This window comes from Nylanderia fulva, unplaced genomic scaffold (genome assembly GCF_048542155.1).
Source record: "Nylanderia fulva isolate GAGA-0341 unplaced genomic scaffold, ASM4854215v1 Scaffold16, whole genome shotgun sequence".
Lineage (NCBI taxonomy): Eukaryota > Metazoa > Arthropoda > Insecta > Hymenoptera > Formicidae > Nylanderia > Nylanderia fulva.
Window position 1 is genome coordinate 3585434 of NW_028189835.1, and position 21069 is coordinate 3606502.

A 21069-nucleotide genomic window follows, 5' to 3' on the forward strand; every position below is an offset into this window, starting at 1 on the left:
TTTTAAGAGGATATTAAATTGTTTTGAAACATTTTACAAAAAATAACAATTTCTCACATTCAATAACAATAACTAATAATTAAAATAATAAAAAAGTGAAATATACATGAATAGATCCGCACGTAAGTAGCGCATGTTTATAAAGAAAAAAGTAAAACGAAAATCGTGCATTGCTTTAGGAAAGCTTATATGAGAATATCCCATATACGTGCTTTCAGGGCATTATCGACGTCCTACATCATATACCTTCGCCCTTGCAAACAATTTCACCCTTGATCACTTCCGAGAATCTTCCGCTTGACATGACGCGCGGTATTATGACACGACGGAACTAAGAATATATATATATATTCCCAGGCACACATCGATATTCATTTTCGCGCATCGCAGACATCCGCGTCTCTTATAGGCGACGCTGATTAATGTCGCAAGTTCCGCAATATGACGGCGACCGATAAGAACCTTACCCGCATAATGAAGATTGATAAGACAGCGTTAAAATGCATTACAATATTAGCCCTAAGTGAATTAATTTCTCGCGGATCTCTCAATCATACTACATATAGTTCCGTGTATCAAAGTCTCTGATCATATACACAAGTCTTGATAAATTACAAGATCTAATAACGGATATGTAATATCGGATACAATGCTCGAGTTAATGATCCGTCCTATGATTTCTGATAGGGTGACTTGGTTCAATTGAAGGAGCTACCCTTTCAAGGTACGTTCGAACTGAAGGGCAAGGCCATGGACGTGCTGGTCACGGTAAAGGCGCACATCCTTTTATTCATACCTTTGAGTTAGATCTGTGATCGAGTTTCTCTCCACTTTCTACTTTTGGGCAGATCCACGGGCTGCGACACGAGAATCTCAATCCCCTGATTGGATGCCTTAACGAACCTACGAGGCCCTGCCTAGTGTCGGAGTACTGCTCTAGGGGCTCCCTGGAGGACGTACTCGTTCAGGATGAGATTAAACTCGACTGGTCCTTTAGATTATCCTTGCTCACCGATCTTGTGCGGGTAAGTAAGATCACGTTATGCGTTACACGAGATGCACAAGGGTTATCGGAAAGATTTTTTTCATTCTAGCAACATTTTTTTTAATATTTTTAATATAGGAATATATTGTATATATATATATATATATATATATATATATATATATATATACATGCATTATTTAATATATTAATACTATATACATTTTATATTATTTTACTTTTAATTAATGTGTCAAAATTGTATAAAGCAAAATAAAACGCTGGATTTTAGTGTTCAAGATTTGAGATGTCAAAATTATTATAAGGTGTCTAAGAATTCTTGCTTCAAATCTTTCAACGAATTTATTAAATATTAAATAATTTATTGGTTAAAATTGAGTTTTTTAAGGATACTTTACAACTATTAATAATTCTACGATAGCTCAATTATTTCTGTTCAGGGTATGAGATACATTCATGGCACACCGATACGCGTTCACGGCTATCTCACGTCGCGAAATTGCGTGATCGACGCAAGATGGGTCTTAAAAGTCACCGATTACGGTCTACCTGCTTTTTACGAGGCGCAGAATATAGTGCCGCCGGTAAAAACGGCTAGAGGTAGGTCTCCTTTGCTTCAATCTCCTACCATTGTCTCATTATAGTTTTTTTTTTCTTTGATGTATTTGATGCGATCTTTTCTGCAACATGAAATTTTTTAATTAAAACTTGAATAAATAAGAACGATATCGCAGAATCATTCTTACATTTTTCTGAAAAATATTGTATGATATTGTAAGAAAATAATGAATTCTTGGTATCACTCTTCAGATTGCACACAAAGTTTCATATTTGTCGAACTTCAATATTCATATCTTGCTCAGAAAAATGTATTTATTTATTTACAAAAAAAGAATCAATGAAACCAAGAGAAATAATGAGATAAGATTATAGGAAAAAGAATCACTTTGGTACCAAATAAAAGTTATGTAATCGCATCGGAAATTCTGTAATACATTTATTAACAAAGTCTTATTGATTACAAAGTTGGACTGTGTGTGTGTCTCGCTAATTAAACATGTTTAAAATGAAACTCGTGGATTTCGCGTGCTTATTATTCTAGAAAACAGGATTATAATGGAGATGAGAATGGGATTAAAATAAGCGAGCGCTCAAGCATTTAATTTCGCTCAGCCATTAATTTCGTTAATAATTGTTGACTTATTGTTGGGTAGATCTATTATGGACCGCGCCGGAACTACTTAGATATCCGAATCTGCGGAAAAAGGGCACCCAGACCGGGGATGTTTACAGTTTCGGAATTATCATGCAGGAAGTCGTTGTTCGCGGTGAACCATTTTGTATGCTCGCCCTGTCTCCGGAAGGTAATGTGTATATGCGATATCCATCTTTCGCCTTTCCTCTAATTTTAATCGCAGATCCGAAATAATTAAATCTATCAAGAAAAGATGAATATTTATCTTTGTGCGTTTACATTTTAATCACTTCTAATCACAAAAATCACGAATGACAATTTAAATATAAATAAACAAGAATCGTAATAAGAAATAAAAACAAAATAATCAGCTGTTTCTTCGTATATCGTATTTTCTTAATAAAATTGTTAGCACAGAATAAAATCGCTATACAGAAATAGGGAGGCAGATTTTATAATTGCAACTTAAATTTCGTATGTATTTGTAAATTTGCATCTGCGTCGATCTATTGGCATCTGCATATATTTATTCAATTATTATTAAAATCCGATATTAAAATCCCAGTTCTAGTATTATATTCGAGAATTAAACGTCAGGTATGTCTCTCGCATATCTCGCAGATATAATTGAGAAAGTAATGAAGCCACCACCCCTCATCAGACCGTCGGTCAGCAAGGGTGCTGCGCCACCGGAAGCTATAAACATCATGCGCCAGTGCTGGGCGGAAACTGCCGAAATGAGGCCCGACTTTGACGACGTGCACGACCTCTTCAAGAAGCTGAATCACGGGAGGTAAAATCATCTGTACCCTTTAATTTTCGAGACACATTGAGCCCTTAGAAAGTTAAATAATACGCTGTTGGATATCTATTTTTCATAGATTTAATTAGAATTGACAAGTTACTTTTTAATATATATATATATATATATATATATATATTAATAAATTAAATAAGTAAAATATATCTTTGAAATTAATAAACTTTTTGCTCCTTTTCTCTCTTGAATATGTAATCAAATGAATTTAATAATTACTTTTTATTTAAACAAATAATGTATTTTTGAAAAATGAAATTTACATAATTAATTTATATAACTATCAATCTAATACAAATACTTTTTGCTTATTTAACTTATCAATATTAATCTTAATCTAATGCGATTTCTCTTTATCTTATCCAACTTGACAATATCTCTTGACGACAATCGAAAGTGCCGCCGCCAGACACCGCGTTTTATTTCCAGAAAGGTAAACTTTGTGGACACAATGTTCCAAATGCTTGAGAAGTACTCAAACAATCTGGAGGAACTCATTCGCGAGCGTACGGAACAGCTTGATATGGAGAAGAAGAAAACCGAGCAATTGTTGAATAGAATGTTACCTAGGTAAAGTTTACAATAGACATAAGATCGCGTTATTTCGCGAGAAGGTAATGCGATCAAAGTTTGCTCGATTAAAAGTTGATATTGCTTGATTGCGATTTTGATCCTTCGCCTCTTCGTTCTATTTAAAAATTTAAAAAAACCTATCAATATACGAAGAAACTTTAAAATAAATCGGCAAACTTGGCTGGATACTTTCAGCACTGTCGCCGAGAAGCTGAAGCTTGGCATGCCCGTCGACCCCGAAGAGTTTAGCGAGGTCACCATTTATTTCTCAGATATTGTCGGTTTCACAACGATATCCGCATGTTCAACGCCTTTTCAGGTGGTTGATCTTCTCAACGATCTCTACACCTGCTTCGACGACACGATTAACGCGTACACGGTCTACAAGGTAATAACTGCAATTTATATTTGCGAGATAAAAATTACAAATCATATGATATTCTATCCTGGGTGTCCGCAGGGATTTTAAAAAAATGAAGCATTTGCTCTTCTTGCGAATAACCACTGGAGTTTATTTGCATATTTAATATTAAAAAAATGAAACTAACCAAATAATAGAAAAATTAAATTTTAAAAATTAATAAAGACCAATAATAAGAAACCACAAAAATTTAATCATGCCTCTCCCTGGAAATTAATTTAATTACTTTTTATTTAAAGGAATAATATATTTAAAAAAATTAAATTTATATAATTAATTTACATAACTATATCAATCTAAAATAAATATTCTTTGCTTATTTAATTGGAAAAATTCTGCGAACGTCCATTCTATATTAATTAACTCGACGTTCTTGGAAAAATACGTGATTTTAAATAAGAAATCAAATGTCAGGAATATTTACAGAAATGAAATATTTCCAAGTATTGAGAGAGAAATGTTATGTTGTTGTAAATTTTACAAAAAAGCGTTAACCTTTCTCTTATTTATCAGATATTTTTGCGTAATAAATTCAATCTTTTTCGAGATAAAATCATTGATTATTCTTTCTACATCTCACGTCTCATTGCGCAATATATCTCTCGAAATATAAATAATTTCTTGATCTTACTAGAAACATTTCTCAACTATATAGCTAGTATTTATAAATGTGAGTTTATGCGATATTAATAGAAAGCATCCGAGCGATATATGCGCTGGATAATGCGTCAAGGACTCTGTTTCTTGTCAGAGAAAGAAAATATGTATTCCCGAGTCTGATATTACAGAATGCATATTCGAATGACATAGGTGGAAACTATCGGAGACGCCTACATGGTCGTAGGCGGTTGTCCTGTGAGAATACCCGATCATGCAACCCAAGTAGCTACCATGGCGCTTGACCTGTTACATCAAAGTGGGAAATTCAAGTTGAAACATCTTCCGGACACGGCACTCAGGCTACGCATCGGCCTTCATACGGGTTAGCTCTTTTCACACATTTTTTAAATCATTTCCACACGATCGAAGCTAAAAAGCTTGAAGCTGTTTCTCGCAAAAAAATACGATAATCCAGAAGAAATTATTTTAAATATTTTTTTTCTTCTGAAAAATGGAGCACAAAATGTATGTAGGTATTTATTATGAAAGCAATCATTAAAAAAACATCGCGTTTTTAATATTTATTTATAATCTACATAAAATATTTAATATAATAAAAATCTATATATAATATATTTAATGTAGCATGTGTATATTTATATTTTGTCTGAAAAAAATCAAAATTGTGCTAAATTGCGCGATCCATTACTTTTTCATAAATCGCGATCTTTAATAATGTTATCGGGTCTTTAACAATACACTATATCTAGTAATCTCGTTTATTTCTTTTATTCTGAGCGCGTCCAATATTCTGTCACGGATGTTTCTATATCGCAACACAAATTTTTAACAACATTACGATTTCCACCATCTTGTTTATTTTCAGAGCGTGTTATCGTCAAGAGACTCCAGAGTATTCTAGAGAGAATTTGCACCACAAGTGTATATATATATATATATATATATTTATTATGGTACAAACTGTCTCTCTAGAATACTCTGAATATTTTGTATAAAATAGTCTCTGGATATTATATATATGTATATAATATACATAATAACTTTAGGAGGGAGATAAATTACCAATTACATGACTTTCTATGTACATGCATATTCTGCATCCTCATATCAATTAATCCCTTAATTACGCAAATGCTGTGTTTACATGTGCGGCTGGGTTTGAAAATCTCGCAACGAAAACAAGCGATAAAATAATTGAGCTTTTCGCTGTTAATTTTTCATCGTACATTGTATATGTACACATATACAGAACGTATCTAATTAAGTGCGAAAAATTGTAGATTTTTTATCGAAAATTAAGGGAGGGTTCTTATATAAACATAAACTCTTATATCTCTCTCTCTCTCTGAGTTATTCTTTTCTAAAGAGGGAGATAAAAATTAAGTTTGAATTTTTTCTCTCAAATGTCAAACAAATTAATTGAATGAAACTTGATAAATATTTTCGTTTCATTTTCTCCCTATTAAGAAAAGTACAACTTCTTAGAAAGAAATATAAGAAAACCCCTTCCGCCTTAATTATCGACAAGGACTTACATCTCCTAAAATTTATCGCATTTTTCAAATACATCCCGTTTAAAGAGATGAAATTCAAATCTAGAATACGCTGTAATTGTACATGTTTCCTTATCGTGAATTCGGGATGAGAACACACTTCTCACGCGTCTGATTCGAAAGGAATTCACGTCTCGCTCATTCCACAGGCCCGTGCTGTGCCGGCGTGGTAGGTTTAACGATGCCGCGTTACTGCTTGTTCGGCGACACGGTGAACACCGCCTCGAGGATGGAGTCGACCGGTGCGCCGTGGCGTATCCATCTGAGCCAGGCGACGATGGATCGATTGACGCAGGTCGGCGGATACCACATCGAATACCGCGGACCCACCGACGTCAAGGGCAAAGGCAAGATGCCGACCTACTGGCTGCTCGGCAAGCAGGGCTTCGACAAGGAACTACCGAAACCGCCGCCCCTCGGGTAAGCTGCCGGTTCGAGCACATTTTCCAAATTCTCTCTTTCCACCTCCTTTCCCCAGCGACGTTCCATTCGCGAGCTTCGGTGATTTAATGTTCGCGCGCATCCAGGCGACATTATTAAGTTCAATTTATGCGACGAGGGTCTTCCAACCCCCTTTTTTCTTTTTTTTTTTTTCTCAATTGATCGCGCTCCGGTATATTCCTTTTCGCTTGGAATGTCACACGACGCGTCAGCTAGCAGCTCCCAAGCGCCCTTTAGCCTAGGAATGGTCGTAGAGAAGAGGGTCCGGATTTTAATCAAGGAAGTTGTATCGCGTTTGATTAAGTGTCAGAAACGAGCCGAGGAACGAGCTCGGGAGTTTTTAATTATGTAACGATTGCACGGCCTCCAACTTGTTTGCGTTAAGTTTATTCCAACAATCTCTCCCGTCTTTTATCCAACCCCTTTCTCTCTCCCTTCCCTTGTCGCCCCTGTACGTATAATTGTACGACGTACTCGAGAAAGTGATATAACGTCCAAGTTTTCTCTCGCACGAGCTATTCTCTTATAATACCCCCGGGCAAAAAGTGACCTACTTGATGGCGTGCGTATATAGGCAGGAAAAAGTATGATAATCTTAAAGTTTGCGTCTTTATATTATGCAGGCTATTTCCGATCTGACGCGCAACCACCCTTCGGCCGCAGATGGCGGAGTCAAATCTAAGAAAAATAGCTACCTCGAAGTCAGTTACGGGAAATTGAACAGTTCACGCGGACAGCGAATGCTGTAACTTTGTTCCGTGTAATTAATTCCGAATAGACTTTAATAGGGAAATTCAATTAGAGTCAAATTACTAAGAAAGATATATGCGTTGTACCTATATCTCAAGTTCTGCTACAAATATATATATATGTATAGATTTATAGCAACATTTCAGATGCAATATATATATAATTAATTATTAGTTCGTACTGTAATAAAAGATATTACGACAATTTGTTAGAATGTATACGTGATACAGAATTTTTTGCAAGAGAAAAAGGCAGTTCAGTTATTTTCGATCTCTACGATTTTTATCCGCACCATTTGCTTTCCAGATATTTAATGCTTTTATCTGTTGCTATTCTGCCGCTGCGCTCAGGGAGAACCATGGGTAAGTAGACTCGCATGTAAATGACTCGATGTTTGAATCGATCATATTACATTTGATAAATCTTCCGTAGATGTCAGATTTATTTCGACAAAAACTTGAATACATTATCTGTCATATCAATATTCCATAATTTCATCTAACATATCTCTATAATACGTCTCGTCTAATATAATTTGAAATTTTTTTTTCTCAAAACGTGTTAGTGACTTTAAAAAATTGTTATGAAAAGAAATTTATTACACAAAGTTGTGTTTCATCAGTCAGCTGCGGAAACGCAACGTAAACTAAAATGAGAATGCAAATACAACGCGTGAATAAACATTCCGGAAACCATCAACATCCAGAACGACGTTTATTGTTAAAATGCCAATTATTCTAAAGTTGCTCTTTCTTCACGTTTTCACTCGAATTTATTTTTCTTCCTCTCGAATAAAATTATTCCCTTTTCCGGTATCAACGTAATAATATCGTTCTTTCGCGTTATGACTATAATCACTTGAAGAACTTTCCTACATCTGCCAGTTTTACAAAGGTCACGAGCCTCATGAATAAACACGCATTAGAACATCTGGCTGGTTCGCCGGCATCGAAATGCCGTTTGCATCGAAACGTCATGCTTATCCCAAAAATTTTCACATTAATGTTCGAACCGGGGCGGAAAATAGTAATATAAGTAAAATAAAACTTCGATATACATCGGTTTTTATGTCTAACAATAAGTTCTTTCGGGGATGATACGGATCCTTAAGAGAATCCGTACAATAAAAATAGAATTTTAAATTTATAGATCTTACATTTTGCGACATACGATTATTTTTCTCCCTCAAAACGCCTACTACTTCAGGCAACAAAAAAATGCATATATGCTTCTCCGAATTTTCCGAAGACTGGACGAAAGTCTACTCGGGGATCTCTCTCAGAGCGGAGTGTCATGCGAGTCGCCGGGTTCTCCACTACCGGTGATACCATCGCAGGACGAAACGCAGGAGGAGTCGATCGAGCCCGCGGAAGTGGTCCAGCTCGATCATCAGGACTCCTTGGACAGCAACGGAGTTGCCAATGGCAGCGTCAGCAGAACCACCTCCTTCGAGGAGGCCACCGGCGTGAGGAAGGTCGCCGTGTCCGTGCACAACGAGCGCACATTGCTGCCGAGCTACTCCCTCAGGACCAGCAACGACTTCATCGAGGTGCTGCAGGGCAAACAGGATACGGCGAAGACGACCGAGGCCGTTCACAGCGGGGTCGTGAGCAAGAGCACGTCCGGCGACACTCAGGCCTCCCTCGGAGTGTCCTCCACGGTTTCGGGCCCCGAGCCGGCGTCGACCGCGGCGACTCTCGGCGCGTCCACCAGCTCGCTCACGTCAATCGCCGGCCCGGTGAGCTATCGACAACCGCCGCCGAGGCATCGCCGCTTCGGCTGCATCGAGGAGAACGATCTCAGCACGCCGTACAATCATTACAGGTGTCTGTCGCCTAACGAACATCACGGTACGTGCCTAGAAACTTGAACGTGGTTAGTGTCCAATTTATGGAGAACCGGAGTTTATTGCTCCGAAATTCAATTCCAGAGTCAGATTAACGAACGTTGTGTGGATTGTCTTCGACATTTATACATAAATTGAGAACTTACAATTAAATTAAGAGCTCCATCCATAATATTTATTTAAATATTCCTTTATACGAAAGGACTTTGAATTTTAAATTTTTTTTAGAAAGAGCAAGGAATTAAAAATTAAATTATAAAAAATTACTTTGACAGATATAAACGTATTAAATTTTAAATTTATAAATGAAAAATATATACGTTTCTAATTATATAAATAATAATTATAATAACAATATTTATTATGATATGTATAAAATTAAATATTTTAAGATTAATCATTTTGTAGGGATTACTTTTTACATATGTATGTACATGGGTGAATAATTTCTACGTGTTTCGAAAGTTCATAAATAAATGTTTTTAAATTGTTAAATATTTTATTAGAAAGATAAAGAAAGAGGAATTTTTATTATTTATTTATTTTTCTAAAATTTAATTCCTCTACTTCTATTAATTTTATATACGTCTACTAAATTACACTATTGGTTTTTTTTTTCTTTCAATTCCAGGGAAAAGCCTCGCCTGCCGAATGCTCCGGAGGCAATTCAGCCTGGACCGCCCGGAGGAATCGGTGTCAATAATCTCGGAACAATCGCAAGCACCGAGATCGACTCCTCGTCTCTATAAACAAAATAGCGCGGGCGCGGCCAACGACTTGGAGCGAATCGAGGAAGTGCCACCGGCAACTCCCAAACCCGCCCTTCAGAATTACCGTCACGCCGCTTCTGTTTCCCTCTCCGTCGAATCTCTGACGTTGCGCTGAGAATCACCGAATTTAATACCGGGACAAAAATACTCCGCATTTATTACGAGCACAAAATCGAACACGGCGCACGCGTGTCGCGTTTGGAGCAGCGAATGATTCAGCAGCAAAAACGCGTATGCATTAATTAAGAAAGATGGTCGTAATTAACGAAACGCGTCTATGAGCCTTTATTAACCGATCACGTCAACGTAAATTAACTTTTATCCTAACTCAACACTTTCGTCTGTTCTTAAGACACTTTCTTCAGAATTGCAATTCTAGTTTTTGTTATAATCATGGATTTATTTCTAGAAAAAAACGCAGTATTGTGTAAGCCAAGATTGAAAGTTAATCCATCGTTGATGAAACTGATTCCTACATTCAGAAAAAATCGGCTCGAAAATCCGATTGCAATAAACGTAAAAATCGGTAGCTTTAAAAACGCGTAAACGTAATAATTACACGCGAATAATTGCTGATATCGTGACTCGTTGCTGCTCCGTTTATATTCTTATCTGAATGTACATTATATTGATGTTTGATAATACCCGCGGGCAGGGAAATGTAATCCGTGATTAGAGATTCAATGGTTCTAGGCGTGTTGTAAATCGTTTATAAATAATCGTTGGGGCAAAAGTTTACATAGGGCGATATCCGCTCTTCGAATTCCCTCCAATGTGTCTGTACCTGTCAATATTTAAACATCTCACGAGCAAATCACTTTTAATGAATGATTATCATTTCATATAACATTATCTACGATTTCCGTGTTAAAATTATCAGTATTCGAAAGAAAAAGAGAGAGACAGTTAAAACGAATAATTTCAGATATATATCGAATATATATTTAATAAATGGCGTGAAATATATAAAAATTTAGATATCGAAAAGAGGATCCATTGAATTTCCAGGCTATAAAGTTTATGCTGTGAAATTCAACTCAATTTCTTTAGTAACATTAAAATGTTGAAAGTTTAAAAAGATATTTCTCATTCTTCAGATTTTTTCACTTTATATATATATATATATATATATATATATATTCCTCATTTTGTTTAATCTAACTATAATTACGCACGCGAAGCAAAGTTATATTATTCTTCGATAATAAAATCTCAAAAATTGCAATGCATGCATAAAAATATTAATCAATTATGTAATGCATAAAAATTCAATATTAAAATCTTTAACAAATAATGAGAACAAGAAAATAGAATTTTCTATAAAAATCTTTCAATCAAAATATCTGCATTAAATTCGCACTCCTTCATACGTTCATCGCGTTGCGCGTTCGCGCGAGACTGATGTCCATCAGTCCACCACTGACAGCAACATTTCGTAGCTGTGTCGCCATCTGACGGCGAAACCCAACATCATGACCAAGAACCGAGCGCGACAAAGCACCTCACTTATATATCTCTGTCTTTCTATCCTTTCCACTAGACACGTGCGTCCCACACGTCCATCACGCTGCTCGTCTCGTGAGAGACTGATCCCCACCACCGACCGCAGACTCTGCACAGTGGTGTCCCCCGCCAACTGACGGAATACATCACCCAGTCCGTCACGCTGCGCGTCTCGCACGAGACTACTGGCTCTTGTTCGAGACATTGCGATTACGAGACTGACGGTCATTGACTAATCGCGCACGAGCCGTGTAGCGTAGCGGACGCGTGGAAACGCGCGAATCTAATGGAGGTGTACAGGTATTTTAATTAAGATTCTTGTAGAAAATTCTATTTCCTTGCTCACATTTTTGTTGAAGCTTTAAACATTTAATTTTTTATGCATAATTAATATTTTTATGCATGCATTGCAAAAATAATTTTTATACATGCGTTGCAATTTTTAAGATTTTATTATCAAAGTGTAATATAACTTTACTTTGCGCGCATAATTATATTCGATTAGATTAAACAAAATGAGAAAAAAATATATGTATAGAATATAATATCGCGCGTAAAATCGTTTTTTATCTTGCTAAGAATTAAAAAAGTTGTTCTCATAATTATCTACTATCTATAATCGTAAACTCTTTCACTAGATGTACGTATCTATATGAAGCGAAAATCTGAAGTCGATATTAATGAATGGAATTTTAATATAATAAAATTGTCTTTAAACACTTGTATCTCTTGAAAGAATTATAGACTTAACAGGGACTTTCACAAAGACGAGATAGAGCAAGATGATACAAAACGAAGAATACTTAAATTAATCTATCACTTGCTATATAATTTCCTGGTGAAAATATGTCCCGAGAAAAATATTATTGCCTGTCCGATGTAAAAAGAAACGCATTAGACGTTGTTCATATATATTTATTGTCTATATATAAAATAAGATTTCGGTTATAAAATCCACGATTAAATCATTTTCTCTCTTTTTCCGATTAATCTATCAATGAAATCAATCGGAAAAAGTTACATATAGAGAATAATTAGCTATCATTTTGCGATTAGAGCAACCGAGAAGTACTTCATCAACAGGTACGTAAATATAAATATGACTATATTGTTGTTATTTTTGGCCTAATGATTTCGTGATGGCCGAAAAGATATTCGATCTTCTATTGCATGCAGGTCTTGTGATAGAAAATAGATCGACATAAAGCTGCTTCTTCTTAAAACATGTGGGCGCTCTGCGCGCGAAAAGTGGATAAACACCTTTAGCCACACACAAATGTAGTAAAGACTTTATCTATCCACCAGTGAATAAGATAGACACAAGCAGATAAAGCGCGATTATATTTTCACAGAGCATATATATATTTTTTTATTTTATTTCAGGAAGATAGCATTTTTTAGAAACTAAAATATATTTTTTTAAATCTATAAAATTGTTGCTATATATTTATTCGATTAAATGTTCTGGAACAAAAATTTGATTCTATTTTTTTATCGTCAAATTGAATTAAATGGAAATTGTATGAGTAATTTTGCTTTTTGACATTTGACATCGGTTATTCTTGTAATCAAATCTCATATCAAAATTCTGTTAAAATAAAGTTAGTTTAAAATTTCGTAAAACACAATATGAGGTTTTTCATTTCTATCGTTTATTTATAATTTAAAAACGATTAATGCATTAAGAATTGAAACAAATTACTATTCATGGTTTGTGATAATGATGTTGGTTTTAAAATATTCTGTAAAAAAGAAAGAGAGAAAAAGCAAGAGAAAGAAAAAGAAATATTGAGCTTACGGTTCAGGCAATCAATTTAATTAAAGTATCTCTAGTGAACTGAATCGAAAGGATTGCGATAAGAGACAAAGTTATTCGACTGGTTTTTTTAATTCGTCGCTTTAGCAAATTTCTTATGGTCGATGAACGAAAATCAATCTTCTGCCGTGTCACGAATGACACAAGAAATGATGGACCGGTTTTGAAAAGAATTCTCTTATATAATACATCTCGAGCGAGAGTGACTCGAGTTCCCGCTTTATGACAGTAAAATCATGTTTGTAACGTCACGTCGAATACACAGATGACAGAGTACGACATAAACATCTGGAGATCGCCAAGTGACCATGATAGATGATGCTTTGATCGGCTTTTCCAAAGTATCGTGGCTGAGGGACGTATTTGATCGTCGAGATGGGAGCGATAACTATTCGATAAAACTTAGTGATCGTTTAGTGAGACTCGAATTGAAAGCGAGATCGCTCTTTTGCTATCGCGCGAAACACATTCAAAATAAAGTTATTTTTATAAAGTGATAGAGAGATCGTGAGATAAATTACATTTGTGTTCGAGAAAAATCTATTATCTATTTACGCGAACGCGTTCGATCTCTTTTTTTAATATAAAAGTTTAATTGTAGAAAAAAATTAATTCGACATTGAACTGTTCGACTTATATGTATAAAACGAGATATTTATTATTGCTTCTTATTTTTAATACTTATCGAGACATGTTGTGTCGATTTTCGCGTGTAATGTAAAACTAGTTTTTTAATATTATTATAGATATTTACGAGTATATAAATCAGAACAAAATTCTCACTTTTTATACTATGAAAGATACATCTTAATAAAAATTTAATTAAAATGTAAATAAAAATTTATGCATAAAATTAAATTAAAATACATTAACGATACGTTAAATCCTCGCTTCTCTTCTACAATATTTGACAATACGTAATTATAGCGGATATTCCTATTCTGTACAATCATTCTATTTAAATATATTCTAAATTTTTTTAATCTTCTGCAGAGTATTTATACTACACTTCATTACGGTAAATTTAACACCGTTAAAAGTGTAAAAATCATCGTGCTAGATTAAACAAAAATAAACGAATAAGAAAATTAACGAGTCCGACGACGATGAATACGATCCTCAGCCAACTGACAACAATGATAGGAGAGACACCCTCTTATCGCGGACGACAATCTCTATTGCGCTAATCTCTCATCTATTTGTGGTATCATTTTCAACAATCGCACTAAAACGCGGATTAGCCTGCTAACTAGTTTCTAAAAAGAGAATTGTAAAAAAAATACTGTATTCAAATTCTCTCGAATAAATCCGAATATTCGAATGATCGATCTGATTCAAATAGAATTCGAAAATCAGGCGAAACGGAATAATACATTGAATTATATTTCGAATGTTCTGCTTTAAATATGCCGTGTCACTCATTTTATCCGTCTTTTTTCAATTTCTTTCCCGAAGTCGATACATTTATTTTTTGTCAGTTTTATTTATACTTTGTTTTAACTTTAGTAATCTTAATTAAATCTTTTAATATTACAGTTTAGTAGTCTCATCTTAAATTTTCACAATAAATTTTTCGAGATTGTCAGTTTGCTTGCTTTCCTAACTTAAGATTCACCTATAACATTATATCAACATCATTATGTCAACATCTTGTTTGACACGGCAATTTTAATTAATTCTGCACTCACGACGATCCAATACGTATACGATGTGCCATCTTGTTAATGATAATGAATACTTTTGGCTGTATCCAATGTACAATAAGCATGTGCGAGGAAAAAAAACGAAAACAGACGTTGTATATTCCTCAGAAATGTTCACGAATGCGTATTATTATTTATCGAGGCGATAAATAAGTAATTATAAAGTGTGTTGTCGATAATAACAAACCACATTCCCGAATCAAAAACGAACTCCTTTAGCGGGAAAGAATTCCCCCTTCGTTTTTATTCACAATTACATGAGTCTCGAATCAAACGTGCTCGTCGAAAACTCTGATTAGTTTTTCTCTCTCGAGCTCTCCTATTGAAACGCGTAGTAGATGAATTATTCGACCTTTCCTAAGTCACAGCCTCTCGACGCGGTCGGTGCTAATCCGGACGACAATCGTTAAGGGATATAATCGCATTTTTTAACTGTAACAATAATTGTAACGATAAATTTCGATGGCTGTCACTCGCGAGAGAACGACGAACTCTGTACGACGTTCTCGCGAGTAAAGAGAAAATCCGTGTGAAAAGTATATTTAAAAAAAACAATAATATATATACGCGGCGAGATCGGGCCAACGTACTCGACGGATATACGTACCTCAATGTAATTCCTGTAGCCACGTAGCCACGCTAATGTTAGCGATATAAAATATAAGTAGCCTTCTCTAAGCGATTCCACGTGACAGGCATCCTGGAATCACGAGCGAGCGACTGTACGAAAACTTTTCGGAAATATTTGATTGACTTTTTTTTTGCAAGTCTGCAAGTTTCGTTCATATTTTCCCCGATGTCCTTTTCCGCAATTTTTTCTTCTTTTACGCTTTTTAAATGGTATTAAAAATGCAATAACGTATCATGGTTTATAATAATATATATATAAGTAATATATACGTTTGTAATATATATTATATATAAGTCCAAATCACACGAAACGTGATAAGAAAGTTAAACAGAGATGTCAAATGAATGAAAGATTAAAAGAGAAATGAATAAGATCTTAATTTAAAGACTCACTTCCATCCACTTCGATTAATTTCACTAACGAATCTAATTAGCAAAGAGCAGGTGCTCTAGCTCGATTATCATATCTCGTTCGAGGCTGAGTTTTTATAACATTACCTGATACATATTTCATTCAATTAAAATTATTCATTTACAATTTAATAAGTTATAATAAAGTAAAATAAAAATGGCAATTATCGAAAAAGAAAACAAACGAAGCAAGAGCTTAAAATGGAAAAGCGCAAAGGGTTAATACGTTTCTCACAAGGGTGCCTGTTAATCAATCTATTGCGAGAAGTCATTTTTATTATCAGTAGCGTAGCGAATATCCATTATGAGAATCCTTTTTGTAGATAATTAAATGAAGATTTAAATGAACACTCGATTTGTCTGCACATTTTTTTATATACTATAAGTACAGCTTATAATATCAGCAATTGATTGTTTAATTAATTGATAGAGCCCTTTATTAAATTGCAGTTCTTACAAATGATTGAAATTGTCAACAGACAAATGGTGCGTTCTCGCATGTTCTGAGATACGTTTCAATATACAATACATAGATTTTCAAACAATCAAGTATCATTCATGGTCCTCTTGAGTATAGCGTTTACTCAAAGTGGCAATATATTCGCAACACTACTGATTATTGTTTCTACTGATTACTGTATCTATATCTGACTGTGAATAGAAGAGAATTTAATTGTACGTATGAGTGTGTTACATGTTAAAAGATGTTATCGAAAGAGGATATCTAAATACATATACGCATAGCATATATAGCGAAATTGATGGCGAGGGTTGGATATTTGTATATTTCAGACGCATCGTGCGATTATATACTCGTTATTAATATTTCAATGTTACTCGGTAACATCTTTGGCAATAAAGATAATCATACGGCCATACGATTGTTCAGTGAAAGTCTTGTCTTTTTACGTAAACCTTCTTGGTAATTTATTATTCTGAAATGATAGCAATCTCTCGGTAGTAATTTTATAACTTATATAAAATAAAATAATAAAAAATCTGCATTGAATTTTCATGAAACAGAGAATATTAAATAGGAATTAATTTAAATATGATCAATATATAATAGATAATATTTAAATATTTTATAAATTATTTATATAAATTAATATTTTAATAGTAATAATTTTTTTTAATTAATATTATTATTAATCAGTATTTGTAATTTTTTTTTTAATTATAAATTAGTCTACAAACAAATTCTGTAAACTAAAAAGTACAATTTATATATATATGTCAAAGGAAAAATTCTAAATTAAAAATAAAAATTTCTCTCTTAAAATACATTTCACGAAATTTTTCAACGGAAATAAGAGAAATAAAGTTTAATGATAAATACGCTTTTGAATATTTACAAACCATGATTTATTAGTTTATAACATTGGTAACAAAAATAACTGTTTCTTTAATTACTATTGCTAAATAACATGCTTATACTTAAAATTAAATGACCGGACTGAGACTCAACACGATGCACGTGCAATTTTTGGCTGTTCCTAAAATCTCGAGGTAAAACAAAGAGATGAGATCGTTAACTGTACTCCAGATTTACCAACCACTGTAAAGAAAATTGAAAAAAATGTTGAGAAATTAACAAACAATAATTCTTCGCGAGAAGACAATACATACCAGCTTCTCAGTAAAATATATATAAAACAATTAATTGCCTTCTTAATTAAGGCAAAACATAAGACAAGCTGGTTTCTCTTACCCGTAGGAAGGATCTGGTTGCGACCAGGCTGGTGCATTATATTCAATATGTGGTTTATAAATAGGTTTTGGAACAAATCTCTCGATGTAAACGGGTTTTTCAACATATTCCACATATTTTACTGGAGGCGAAACGTAAACGTGATGTACTTCTGGTGCGCTATAGTAACCGGCTTTATAACTAAAAAAATGAAATTTAAACAATTAAAAATATATCCGATTATAGAACCCTATATAGACAAGATTTATTTAATTAATTTATCATTGAAATAATTTTAATAATTAAAAAATAAAATAATTAAAACATTTCTATACACAAATAAATTTTAGCGTTCGAAAAATAATAGGATATATATGTATTTTTTTCACATGACTAGAACAATATAAATGATAATTCTATTGACATGTCGCGCCACTCCTTTTGCTAATTTTGAAATCTCTATTAATTATACTTGGTCATATAAAAGCAAGTAATAAAAATAAAAAATAGATAAAAAAAGTGAATTACAATATATCGATTCAAAAGAATGAAAAAAGATATTACCCTTTCGCAACGCCAAGACCAAAACCAACAAGACCAGCCCCGAGCAGCTTCTTCTTTAAAAACAACGTTCTTTTTTCTCTGGGATGTATCATACCGTCATCGATCTGATCTTCGACAGCGACATTTTGGAGGTCCAGCGATTGTTGATTCTGTTGAACGATCTCTTCTGCCGCTGCTCTAAATACAAGAAAACAGCCAACAGCGACGATGGCAATAGTGCAATGCATCTGAAAATACATCATGCAAAATAAATATATACTTTCTATTACTATTACATCTACATGTATCTCCAATTTTTCCATGCAAAACAAATACCTAGAAAAAAATTGCAACAATATAAAAATTTTTTTATTCACTGAACAGCGTTGCAAGTGACGCAAAAGTCCAAGAGACGTTTAGAAAATAGAAGTTGAGTTAATTTGAAGGATGCCTTTTTAACAATTTATAACACGTTCTTCTTCAAATATAATTTCACGAAAAAATCACACAAAACTTAATAACAAACAATGTTAAACATTTCGCCGGGAAGCTGTTTAAGAACGAGAGAGAAATTATAATAATTTCCGACACTTACCTTGCGCCTCAATGCGGTAATCCACGGTAGCGATTATGGTGATGATACACCGCGAAGAGACCAGAATACTATGACTTTTGATCGAGGGATCGTTCGATTTTATACCGACTTGCCTACTGCGCGCCGCTATTTGCGGTTGCTACAAACGCAATTCCGAAGTCGACCCTCTCCCTCCCTTGTCTCCCTTCTACTAAGGCATTATACGAGAATGAACGGCTTAACATCGAGTTTAGGACGATTAAACCTATTGTGACACCCGGGAAGCGTCGTTGCATGCATCACGATAAGAAAGCAGGCTCTCTGCCAAAATTACAGTTCGATCTTGCACGACGTCCACGACGAGACGTCGAATGTGGAAATTTCGTGGGAATCCCGCGAATCTTTTCAAGCGAATTCTCTAAACCAGGAGAAATGAGTTAATATCAATTTACGTATTTTTCCAAGAAAAAAAAAGTTCTCCTTTAAATACAATCGAAGCGTGCAAAAACAATCCTATGCTAATTTTATAATTTTTATTCTGTCGAAGAATGAATTGCAATCAGGAAATGAAAGAACAGGTACACGATTACGAAATTGTGATACCATAAGTCGACCATCAATGTACCTGACTTTGCATGCTAAATGGTTGATTATAATACATTAACATAACATACACACATTATATATTTTTATTACAACATTAAGATCTTCCAGTTTATAGGTCTTAGTATTTTCAAAATTATAAATATTTCTTTCCTCCAAACACATTTGATGTGTTTGCGATTTTTTTGAAAATTTCTTCGATTGAGATTCAGGATTGAAAGGGGATGCAATGGAAAAGTAAGTTCATTACTGTAATGATTATCTTATCTCTATATTATAATAACACACATATTTTTATTGCAACATTAACAAGATCTTCCAGTTCATAGGTCTCAATATTTTCAAATTAATAAATATTTCTCGCCTCAAAACACATTTGATGTGTTTGCGATTTTTTTGAAAATTTCTTCGATTGAGATTCAGGATTGAAAGGGGATGCAATGGAAAAGTAAGTTCATTACTGTAATAATTATCTTATCTCTATATTATAATAACACACACACACACACACACACACACATGCATTATATTTTTATTGCAACATTAACAAGATCTTCCAGTTCAAGTCTCAATATTTTCAAAATTATAAATATTTCTCTCCTCAAAAGCATCACATCTGATATGTATTTGCAATTTTGTTGAAAATTTCTTGAACGAAGATTCAGGGATTATAAAAGGGGACGCAATGGAAAAGTAAGTTCATTACTGTGATAACTATCTTATCTCTGCACCTAATTTAAATAGACAGAACTTGGCAGAGCCATACGAAGTGCGAATACAAGGAAGCGAAAGAAAGCAAGGAGGTAATAGGAACATGACGTTGACGTCGCTTCGATTTATCAACCCCGCGACGTGACAGAGGCGGATAATGCAGGCCATTGTCGGTTGCAACAAGTGGAGCGACGAAGTCGGAGGAAAGAAGAGAGAAGGATACGCGGGAGAAAGTGCGAGATACTGCGCAAGCAAGAGTTCTTTCTTCACTCTTTCTCCGCGCGAGGTGCACGCCACGTGACCCGCCTTTCATAGAGACTTCATATACACGTGCTCCGACCGCACGCAATCGCATCGCGAGCTCATTACGTGCCCGATCAGACATTGTACACGTAATCGTCGATGGCACGCACGCGGCGACGTATGCGCACGCAAAATGCGATCGACGACCAGCGAATGACAATGGGACATTCTGTCAATCCGTGCATACACCGCTACGATTATTATCTGATGATGCACGACGGATGCATCCGGATCATCCGCACAGGTGCATTTGATCTCAAGGAGCTTGTAGAGCAAATCCTGTGCGAATATCATTTTGTAAATACGATAATAAATAATAAAGAATCGTTAATGACTTATCTAAAATAAATGTCAACCATATGTAATATAAGGGTGTAAAAGTTCTTATACTAAAAATAAAAAAGAATAAATTTCTTAATTTTTTTGTAAAAAATATTCTAAAAAATTATATTATTTTATTAAGACTTTAATAATATGATTATGAAATATAATATACACATAACATAATATAATATAATAATATTAACCTTAAATTATAATATATATTATAGTATATAATAATAATAATAGTAAAATAAAAATATTAAAT

General features: G+C 34.2%; 2 protein-coding genes across 2 annotated transcripts in view; one reads left to right on the forward strand and one right to left on the reverse strand.

The window, feature by feature from the left end:
• Positions 1-16934, forward strand: part of LOC114940271 (retinal guanylyl cyclase 2) — a 55901-nt gene extending 38967 nt beyond the window's left edge. Inside the window, 12 exon segments of the mRNA XM_029314853.2 lie at positions 688-768; positions 849-1025; positions 1447-1606; positions 2221-2370; positions 2823-2994; positions 3448-3588; positions 3787-3979; positions 4823-4994; positions 6336-6606; positions 7728-7739; positions 8626-9227; positions 9855-16934. Coding sequence (XP_029170686.1) covers positions 688-768; positions 849-1025; positions 1447-1606; positions 2221-2370; positions 2823-2994; positions 3448-3588; positions 3787-3979; positions 4823-4994; positions 6336-6606; positions 7728-7739; positions 8626-9227; positions 9855-10108 — 2385 coding nt within the window. The 3' untranslated portion in view covers positions 10109-16934.
• A 476-nt stretch (positions 16935-17410) lies between these two features.
• LOC146723938 (uncharacterized) lies at positions 17411-19014 on the reverse strand. The gene is made up of 4 exons (XM_085480934.1): positions 18885-19014; positions 18311-18537; positions 17768-17947; positions 17411-17614 (listed from the first exon to the last, which is right to left on the reverse strand). The coding sequence occupies exons 2-4, from the start codon at positions 18535-18537 to the stop codon at positions 17605-17607; spliced, it is 417 nt and encodes a 138-aa protein (XP_085337060.1). The 5' UTR covers positions 18885-19014; the 3' UTR covers positions 17411-17604.
• Positions 19015-21069: the final 2055 nt, after the last annotated feature.